We start from the raw sequence: 11,134 nt of genomic DNA, 5'->3' as shown, positions 1-11,134 counted from the left end.
AGAGCATTGGGTAACACTTTAGAATACGGTTCCTTCGTTAATGAATAACTACACAAGAACTAATGAGTAACACAATATTAACAATCTAGTAACTATTATTAACTAACAAGAAACTCTGATTAACGAACTAGTAAGTAATAGCGCACAGACGAAAGTGGTAGTTCACTATTAAGTAATCAATAACTACTATTTTTTTAATTCTTCCCAGAGAACTACTGAAAAAGTTTATTAACAATCTAGTAACTACTATTAACTAAAATAAACTCTTATTAACGAATTAGTAAGTAATAGTTCACAGATGAAAGTGTTACTAGATACTTCTGTGGGAGTTACTAATTATTTGGATCCGTATTATAAAGTGAAGATCATTGGAACTAACTAGTAATTACTCAAGTGTTACTACATGATCTAGTCATGATTTGTGCAAATGTTTGAGATTTTTGGTGAACTTTAGTATACTTTTAGAAAATGTCTTTAGTAACAATTGAGTAATTACTAGTTAGTTCCCATGATCTTCACTTTATAATACGGATCCAAATAACTAGTAATTAATAGCTCATAGATGAAAGTGTTACTAGATACTTCTGTGGGAATTACTAATTATTTGGATCCGTATTATAAAGTGAAGATCATCGGAACTAACTAGTAATGACTCAAGTGTTACTACATGATCTAGTCATGATTTGTGCAAACGTTTGAGATTTTTTGGTGAACTTTAGTAACTTTTAGAAAATGTCTTTAGTAATACTTTAGTAATTACTAGTTAGTTCCCATGATCTTCACTTTATAATACGAATCCAAATAATTAGTAATTCCCACAGAAGTATCTAGTAACACTTTCATCTGTGAGCTATTACTTACTAATTCGTTAATAAGAGTTTATTTTAGTTAATAGTAGTTACTAGATTATTAATAAACTTTTTCAGTAGTTCTCTGGGAAGTATTAAAAAAATAGTAGTTATTGATTACTTAATAGTGAACTACCACTTTCGTCTGTGCGCTATTACTTACTAGTTCGTTAATTAGAGTTTCTTGTTAGTTAATAATAGTTACTAGATTGTTAATATTGTGTTACTCATTAGTTCTTGTGTAGTTATTCATTAACGAAGGAACCGTATTCTAAAGTGTTACCGAGCATTGTTATAGGCCTCCTTTTGCTATAGAGGCTTCCATTCCTTTGACCTCCATCCATTATTGTGTCAGACTCCTAGCCCTGTTTTCAAGCATAGGATGTAGTTTATTCGTCCTATGAGCATAGGCTAAGCGGTTAGTCTATCTTTGAGCCTCCTTGGCTACTGCAAGCGTTTGCTTGGCCTCCTCTCTAGAGAGATTTATCTTATTGAGGCCTCTGCTCCCTTGAGCTCTGCTAGGGTAGCATTTGTGAGTGGTAAGCCTTCCTTGGCTACTTGTTAGGCCTCCTCTCATTATGAGAGTCGTTGTATTGAGGCCTCCACCCTGCGGAGCTCCACGGTCCAGTTAGACTGAGTTTATAGCTCCTTTTTTAGATTTCTCGGCACTGTCTTTGGGTTAGAGCATTGCTAGGCCTCTTGTTTTCGGCCTCCATGCTTTAGGGCTTTCTGAAAAGAAGTTCTGAGTGTTAAGGTGATGATACACAGCAACTTTTTGAGCAATGTTTCCGTCAACGGACAACCAGATGAGACACAGGGCCCACGACTGGGACTAGCCCATTTTCAATGGGAAAGTCCCCAAGCAACAATTGCTCAAAAAGTTGCCCTGTGTATCACCTTTAGGCTCTCTGTGGACCTCCTTGGACGCTGGCGTGAATGTGAACATTGTTTGGCTTCCTCTTTGAAAAGCTCCGGTCTATGACTATTGTCCTTTCAAGACACCAAGCTCTTCAGTTTACCTATGAGGAGCCTTGTAGCTCAGGCTCTGGCCACAGGGAACTGATCATGTTGCTGGTGTGCGCCTTAGGGATGAGGACTCCTTTGGGTCTTAGGTCAGCCAATTGGGCACTCATCCCTTCAGCATGTTCCCCATAGCACACTCTTTCGAAAGGGGACGTCTCAGGTTACGCATGTAACCATGGTTTCCTGAAAAGGGGAATGCACACATCTCCTTCAGGCAAGAAGAGGATGAGGTTTTTCACAGGTGCCATTTTATACTCGGAGTAGTGGATACACACTAACCTTTGAAAAGTATGGAATTAATGTTTTTTTTAGAAGTCTCTTCTGCTCACCAAGGCTGAATTTTGTTTTAATCAAAAATACAGTAAAAATGGTAATATTGTGAAATATTATACCGTTTTATATTTTAAATTGTAAAATATATTAATATTTTAACTATGTAATGGCAAAGCTGAATTTTCAGCATCAGTCGTCATGATCCTTCAGAAATCATTATAACATGATGATTTTGTGGTCAAGAAACGTTTCTTCTCATTTTAAGAAGAAAATAACAACATTTATTTGAAATGGAAATGTTTTGTAACATCACGGATGTATTTACAGTCAATTTAATGGACTTTTGCTGAATAAAATGATCAATAACTAACTAAATTAGTAGCTAATTTTTATAAGAAATGAATAGGTCCATAATGTAGTAAAAATCTTATTGAAGTGAATAATATTGACAGTGATGCTTAAAGGAGTAGTTCACTTTTGCTGATAATTTACTCACCCCCATGTCATCCAAGATATCCATGTCATTCTTTCTTCAGTCGAAAAGAAATTAAGGTTTTTGATGAAAACATTCCAGGATTTTTCTCCATATAATGGACTTCAATGGGAACCAAATGGTTCAAGGTCCAAAAGACAGTTTCAGTGCAAACTGTTCAAAGGGCTTTAAACGATTTCAGACGATGAATAAAGGTCTTATCAAGCGAAACGATCGCTCATTTAATAAATAAATAACAAAGTTTTATAAGCTCAAATGCTCGCCTTTTTCTGTTCTGTGATCGCGTTCGTGACCCTGCTGTTCGAACTCGTTCATCAAAATGAGCGAATCCTTTTTTGAGTCATTTGGATCATTCAACGAACGAAATGAACGAATTGACTCGGAAAAAGATTTGTTCATTTTGATGAACGGTTCGAACAGGAGAGTCACAAACGCGATCACAGAACGGAGAAAGGCGAGCATTTGTGCTTATAAAACTTAAACTTTTTTTTTTTTTTTTAAATGAGCGTTCGTTTCGCTTGATAAGACCAAACAAAAACATTAATTTCTTTTTGACTGAAGAAAGAATGATATGGATGTCTTGGATGACATGGGGGTGAGTAAATTATCAGCAAAAGTTTTCATTTAAAAAAAAAAACCTACTCATTTAATGGCATTGAACTATAACAAACTGCACAAACAAAATACATAAACGTCATATTAAATATGATATAATTATTCCCCAAACGAGACGAGACATTGTAAACCTTGAATAACAAAAGTAACATATACAAATGTAATATGAATGTTGATCCAGATTTAGTAATATCAAAACTGACCTGAGAGAGTGAATCAATTAAAGGGATACTCCACCAAAAGTCATCATTTACTCACCCTCAAGTGTTTGCAAACCTGTATGAGAAAGATATTTTGAAGAACGATTGGCACCATTGACTTTCATAGTATTTTTTTTTCTACTATGGAAATCAATGGTGCTAAACTGTTTGGTTCCAATCGTTCTTCAAAACATCTTCCTTTGTGTTCAGCAGAAGAAACAAACTCATACAGGTTTGCAACACCTTGAGGGTGAGTTCTCATACAGAATTTTCATTTTTTTAGGTGGAGTACCCTATTAAATCATTAGAAACTGATACACAGTGACATAAATGCCTTCAATTGTTGATGTAATTCTGCTTTCTGGCCTGAAGGGGGAGTAAAAGCCACTATTATACTAGAGTTAATAAATCTTCAATTGGCTTGGACATGTTGCAAACAGCTGGAAAGAGCATTTGCTGTAGAACAATTTAATAAAACAACAAAAGTGACACATTGGGAGTGATTCCTGTGGAAAACATGGTTTACCGTTGTTTAACCCAAAACTCTTGATAAAGTTTCTTTTTAGATATTTTTTCTTCTTTTTCACTGGCTGAATCCAAGATAGTTAGACTTGATCCTGCATTCAGCAAGTTAAAAAAAAAAAAGTCAAAAACAGTTTTACAGCACACATGTTAGTGATTTGTGGTCAGTCAACACACACATGTTAGTGATTTGTGTTCAGTAACCACATGTGTGCTGAAAAACTGTTTTTGTTTTTCGGAAAACAGATTCTTTGTAACTCTTGCTGGGCAGTCTCTAGTTCAGTCGGTACATTCCCAGTTATAAATAGATCGCCTCTGAGAATGAAGAATTAAAGCAGATATCATAAACGGTTTAATTTTTCCATATTAGGAGTTCAAAGGCTCTCTGGATAAACATGTGTCTTTGTATCAGAGTCTGGTAAAGCTCAACTGCATTTCAATGTTGGAAAAAAAAATCCATCACCAATGAACCATTTGTGGCCTGCAGATGCGGTAAAACGAGGATCCTAAAACGTTTTGAGTGTGGTCTTGAGTTGTAATGTTTCAGCAACAGATATCCGGTCATGATAAAAGCTCAAGCCCGTCAGAAGCTCGATGTCTCTGACTCGAGCCACGTGAAGCTGAACCCAGTCCGGGAGCCATGAGAAGTCTGTGCCATTCTGGAGAAATAAACGGTAAAGAAAGTGTACAAAGTCATTTAAAGTGTACTTCTGAATGTACTGACAAGCTTTTATGGTCCACTTGTCATTTCTTCTAAAACATGAAGTAAAGTATTTCAATTATAATTTATATACATACTTTACAAGTGCATTAGTGCTCACAGTGCTTCACACGAATGCAACACGAAAGCTTAAAGGGATAGTTCACTTTGAAATTCATTTTTGGGATGTTTTAGCTTACCTCAAGGGCATCCAAGATGTAGGTGTCTTTGTTTCCACAGTAGTTTCAATTTTGATATTTTTAGGTCAAACCGTTCTTGTCTGTCAGTCATATAATGGAAGTCTATGGTCACCACCTCAAAGAGCATGCAGAGAGATGTCTAAATTAAACATGATTTAACGACTCGTAAATGTAAGTACACATTGATGGCCTAAGACACAAAACGAGCGGTTTGTGTGAGAAAACGAACAGTATTTATATAATTTATACAGCCACAAAGCGCCCGTGCCGTCAGATCACTTGGACGTGGCTGTAAGAGGTAAAAACTATATAAATCTGTTCGTTTTCTCACACAAACCGCTCGTTTTGTGTCTTAGGCCATCAATGTGTACTTAAATTTACGAGTCATTAAATCATGTTTAATTTGGACTTCTCTGTGCATGCTCTTTAAGGTGGTGACCATAGACCTCCATTATAAGACTGATAGACAAGAACGGTTTGACCTAAAAATATCAAAATTGAAACTACTGTGGCCCTTGAGGTAAGCTAAAACATACAAAAAGTGAACTATCCCTTTAACAGTCAAGTTTCCTAACAAGCAAGTTACACAACTACTTTCTCAGTACAATCTTATGGCCGCTGTGGTTTAGATCATGAATGGCTGATTACATACATGACATGTTTCCTGTTGATCAGGTCGATGAGGTAGAATGAAAGACACAGCGTCTAGAGGGCCGTCACACTCTCGGATGGGAAGGGACGAGTTCTTACAACTTGTAAGAATCACAAAGAAATGTGTAGGGATGGGCGTCCCGTTCCTGAAAGCAGAAGAGAATCATCTGGATGAAGGGAGGAACACAGTTTTGAAATAAACATCTGGCCACCAGTGGGCAGTATGGGCTGTTTGTGAGGCACCAATAAGGAAACAAACTCATCAGGTCTAAGGCCTGTTCACAAACGGTGCACTAGGCCTTATAAAGCATTTCTCATCTCATATTATCAGATTTTTGGGGTCTATTTGCATCTTCCGGCCAAGAACCGCCCACTTGAAGAGACAGGAAGAGAGCATGTGACCATTAACCACAGTTTGTTGTTTTTACGTGTCATTTTAGATAAGGCGAAATCTAAAATAATTATACACTACTGAATACTTTTATACAGGATGGATGTCATTTATAATGTCGCGAATAAACATTTTATTCATCAAAGAACCCTGAAAATACACATCACGCTATTCACAAAAATATTATAAGAGCACCAAATCAGCTTTGATCACATGTCATTTTAACCCCTTAGCTGTCACCCCCCTTTTTGAGAATGGGGGTTAAAATGCACCATTCAAACTTAAATGGTTGTAATTTAAGAATGCTTTGGAATATATACCCAAGTTTGGTCTTGTTTTAAAGAACACACTCAGCAGAATATTGCCGAAGTGAAAACACTTCAAAAAATGAAAGTATGAAAAAGTTATGGAAGTTTAAATTTACAGTAAATTAAATATACTGTACTATATATTTTTATTTTATATAAAATATATATTTTATAAAATATTTTTTACACTAAAATTTCTATAAAATCAAAGCCATACATCTTATCAAGTTATGTTCCAAATTTGAAGTTGAAATCACAAAAATTGAAGTTCCCATGAGATTTTGTTTAGGCGTAGTACCAAAAATAGCCACCGGGTGCCATTAAATTCCATTGAATTTAGTTGTATACATTCTGCCTTAACAAATTAATACATTTCTGTCCAAATATCAATTCTGTCACAAAATTTGGAACCTTGAGACTCTGACCTTTCTGACAATATCAGTTTTGTCAAGATTAGAAAAGGTTTTGATAATAAATTATGAAATACACAACGCATTCTCACCCCAAGGCGTCACCTTTGACCATGCTTCAATATTTGACGTTTTAGGCGCCCTTTAGCGTCACTTACATGACGCGATCCTACGGCGTCATCTAACTGACGCTAAAGGAAAGCGTCTGTTAGAGGACGCGGTTAGGTTTAGGTGTGGGGTGGGGGTAGGGTACACGCGATCCTAGGGCGTCATGTAACTGACGCTAAAGGGCGCCTAAAGCGTCAGATATTGAAGCATGTCCAAATGCTTCCCAAGGCGTCAGTTAGGTGACGCCTTGGGAGTGAGAATGGGCTGAAATACAATGATGCCCAAAAGGGGAGGAGCCTGATAAAATAAGTACCGTTTCTATGGTAACGCAACTTTCAATTATAAAACAGTTTTCACACGATGAATTCTGAGTTTATAAGCTTTCAAATGATACCTAATTTATGATAACTACTAAAATATGTGATATAATAAAAAAAGGCGATACAAAATAATATTATATTTTAGAGGATAATAGGCTAAATATAAATATTATCATTTTTAGAGGATAATATTGTACTATAATTTTTTATTTTTTATTGAAAAATACTAGATTATATGTTTATTATGAACTTTTACCATAAAAACAGAAGTTTCAATGATTAAAAGTGGGTTCATCAACTTTTTGTGACAAAGGTCAAAACTCCCGTTATGATGCAGATTTTTTGAGGTGCACTCTTGTCATAAATTCATCAATTACTCTTCCTACATAATTTTTAACACAAAACAGGGGTAGAATATCTATTTAGAAGTCTTAGACCTTTCCAACAATATATAATTTGTCATAATTAGATTAGGATTTAATAGAAATATAGTGAAGTAAAGTTAGGCGTCCCGGTACCGGTAACTGTTATGTTTCACAATATTACTGTATTTTTGTTTGTGAAAGTGCTAGGATGTATTTGTGTACTCTGTCTGTTCATTCTTGTATATATTTCACGCTCCATCAACACTGGTTCATTTTGCAAACTTACGGTGTTCCCTTGTTCATTAAGTCATAGTTCCCATCAAAGTCGTTATCGAATATTGGCCCGCTCACAACATTTACACCGTTCAGCTCTTGTGAATACTTCACCAGCAGAACATTGTGGAAGTGATCCCAAATATCTGTTATAAAGACATTAGACAAGAACAACAGTGACACAATCAACAAACATGAAAGTATGGGGTTTGTGTGACAAGAAAACATATGATTCAGAAAAAGTAATAACTGTGCTGTCCATAATTCTGTTTATACATGCTTAAAGTGGTCATGACATGATTTTTCAAAATTATTATTTTTTCCTTAAAGGGACACCACCCATTTGCATCAAGATTTCCATTGTTAAAAACACAGTTATACTATTGAATGGTCGTGCAAAACTCTCATTTTCCCCCGAGACGAGAGAAATCCGCTATTTACCTTTTTCACTTCCTCCTACAATGATGCAAAAATCATCATTTCACGTCATTGTAGGAGGAAGTGTAAGAGGGGGGATTTCTGTAAAGACTAAAAGTTGGGCTTAATGTGCTAACAGACCAATCACAGATCAGTGCCAGTGCGTTTGATTTCACCGACAGACACTTTTTGAAAGTATGGACGAAGGTACTGAATACGGATGCATTATGGATAGGGTTGGGTACTGAAACGCGGTGCCAATAGGGTTCCCATTCAGGGAACTTCGAGCTGCGTGTAAACGCCGTGGGAACGCCTCTGCGTGACGAGTCATGAAGCACGTATGAAATCTGTCCAATGGCGAGACGGAACGTCATAGGCGGGGTGACGTATCGACCAGGAAACTATAAAGCATCCCCGAAACACAAGCGCAACAGCTTCTGAGTCTTCACAAGCGCTCTATGTATGAATTTTGTCTGTCTGTCTAATATTGTATATTTATATATATTGATATGGCGAGCAAACAACAGCAGAAAGTGTGTTCATCCCTGCCCTCGCTTCATCACGGGTGGGGATACACACGATCTGTGTGTTGTTTGTTTGGGAGTGCAGCATGCTCAGTCGGCTCTCGAGGGGGCCGGCTGTGCACTGCGAGTGTCTGCCCATGAAGACACTTCGCTCCCGCCGGGCACTCTTCGAGGAGAGTGGTTCGGTGCGCGCTCCCCGCGGCTCGGGTCCCGCTGCTGCCGAGGCACAGCGAAGGCTTGCGTCGTGGGGATCGCAGATGGATCTATCAGCGGGGATTGAGACGGGCCCCGCCCTTTCTCTGCCCTTACCTGGTAGATCCAGTGCCTCAGTTCTCGCTGCGGGAGTCCGCGTTGCGGTTTTTCCTGCCCGGGCTGAGGCGCCATCACTTCAATTATCCAGTTCTGAGGAGCTGGATGTTGAAAGTGTGGATGCAGAGTCTATGGACTCAGTGGAGAGCGAGGGAAGCTCGTTTGCCATCCCAGTCTCCCGCGAATGTAGTAAAAATAAGGGAAAAAAAAAAAAAATGGAGGTTTTTGACTCGGGCTGTGGAAAAATTAACCATTGAATGGCCAGTTGAGAAACAAGAGTCGAGAGAGTAAAATGGATGAGAGATTTTTAATATCACACTCACTACCTCCATGCCGGTGTTTGCCCTTCTTCCCCGATCTACACACCGAGGTGTGTAGATCGTGGAACAAACCAGTGTCAGCTAGAATTTTTTGACACACCAGACCTATATACTATGTATGCTAATATTGCTGGGTCTAGGAGATATGAGTGAGGGGGAGGTCGTCGGCACTGACGTGATTAATGAGATACTGCGTCAGGCGGCAGATATTTCTCTCCGTGCCACCAAGGAGACGGCCAGATCAGTCGGCCGCTCTATGGCAGCCCTGGTGGCCACGGAGAGGCATCTGTGGCTAAATCTGGCTAATATGAAGGAGAAAGATAAAGCGTTTCTCCTGGATGCGCCGCTGTCGTCCGGAAAAAAACAGGCAGCGGCGCTCCAGAAATGTCTCCCCCTCCGTACTCATCCTTCGGGGGCTGCTGGGCGAGAGCAGCCCCGCCCGTCGAGAGAGCGTCGCGGGCTCCTCCCCAGCAAAACTGGGCTGAGACGCGGCGTTCTCAGGCGAGGTCTTCCCGGGATAGAACCGATCTGAGGACGGTTATTGTCGCCAGGAAGGCTTCGTCGAAGAAGTCCTGACGCCACTGGTGTCAGGCTACTGAGGGTGGTCCCCACCGTGAGACAGAGGTGTTCGCCGCTGAATCCGGCGCCCGCTCTCTCTCGGTGCCCTCAGGGGTTCGTTCTGCCAACCCTGCCTGTAATGGGGGGTGCAGACGGTCCCAGCGAGCGATTTCCCGAGGGACGCTCGTTTGCTCCGAGGAGCGATACAGAACGGTCGTTAAACCCTGCCTGTGCGCGGTCACAGGGCGCTGTTTCTGTTTTTAAAAACTACTCCAGAGGCCAGTCTCGAGAGACTGGTACCCTTAGTAGAATTTCTGGTAGAATGGGGGGGCGATAGAACGAGTTCTTCCTCCCGACAGAGAGCTGGGGTATTACAGCCGGTACTTCATTGTTCCAAAGAAGGATGGGCGGCTGCGTCCGATTTTAGACCTGCGCCTCTTAAATCGGTCAGTAGGGAAGCTCAAGTTCTAAATGCTGACTCTCAAGCAGATCGTGTCACAGATCAGGTCCGAGGACTGGTTTCGTCACGATAGACCTAAAAAAAAAAGACGCGTACTTCCATATCTCCATCCTTCCGCAACATCGGAAGTTCCTGAGGTTCGCTTTTTGGGGCGAAGCGTACCAATATCGGGTCCTTCCATTCGGCCTAGCGTTATCTCCTCGAACCTTCACGAAATGCATGGACGCGGCCTTGGCCCGCTGCGTCTCCAGGGCATTCGCATTTTAAATTACATCGACGATTGGTTGATTCTGGCTCAATCGGAGCATCAGGCGATTTGGCATCGAGATGCCGTCCTCGCCCACATCAGAAGGTTGGGGTTGAGACTCAACGCTAAGAAGAGTGTGCTTTCGCCAGTTCAGCGGACCACTTTTCTAGGCGTGGTATGGGATTCGACGACGATGCAGGCACGTCTGTCGCCGGCTTGTATAGCCTCGATTATCTCGACTGTCAAGCAAGTGAAGCTAGGCCAGTCACTCACTGTAAAGGAATTCCAGAGAATTCTGGGTCTGATGGCAGCAGCATCCAACGTGTTACCGTGCGGCCTGCTGTACATGAGACCACTACAGTGGTGGCTCAAGACCAAGGGGTTCTCCCCGAGGGGAAAGCCGCTCCGCAAGATCAAGGTCACGCGACGTGGTCTCCGTGCCCTGGCTATGTGGAAAGAACCTTGGTTCCTGTCCCTGGGACCTGCGCTGGGAGCCCCGTGTCGCCGGGTAACGGTGACGACGGATGCCTCTCTCACGGGCTGGGGAGCGATCATGAGTGGTCGCTCGGCCCGCGGGTTGTGGCAAGACCATCATCTCC

General features: G+C 40.6%; 1 protein-coding gene across 1 annotated transcript in view; it reads right to left on the bottom strand.

The window, feature by feature from the left end:
* Positions 1-3,265: 3,265 nt before the first annotated feature.
* The window catches only part of enpp1 (ectonucleotide pyrophosphatase/phosphodiesterase 1), a 72,239-nt gene continuing 64,370 nt past the window's right edge, over positions 3,266-11,134 (bottom strand). The window contains exons 23-25 of the mRNA XM_039692640.2: positions 7,714-7,846; positions 5,527-5,671; positions 3,266-4,633 (exon numbers count right to left, since the gene is read on the bottom strand). Of these exons, the coding sequence (XP_039548574.2) occupies positions 4,481-4,633; positions 5,527-5,671; positions 7,714-7,846 (431 nt within the window). The 3' untranslated portion in view covers positions 3,266-4,480. The remainder of the gene's footprint in view (positions 4,634-5,526; positions 5,672-7,713; positions 7,847-11,134) is intronic.

The sequence above is a fragment of the Pimephales promelas genome, chromosome 13, assembly GCF_988280905.1.
Source record: "Pimephales promelas chromosome 13, fPimPro1.hap1.1, whole genome shotgun sequence".
NCBI lineage: Eukaryota > Metazoa > Chordata > Actinopteri > Cypriniformes > Leuciscidae > Pimephales > Pimephales promelas.
The sequence above is the reverse complement of the archived record's forward strand: the minus strand, read 5'-3'. Positions and strand labels throughout refer to the sequence as shown.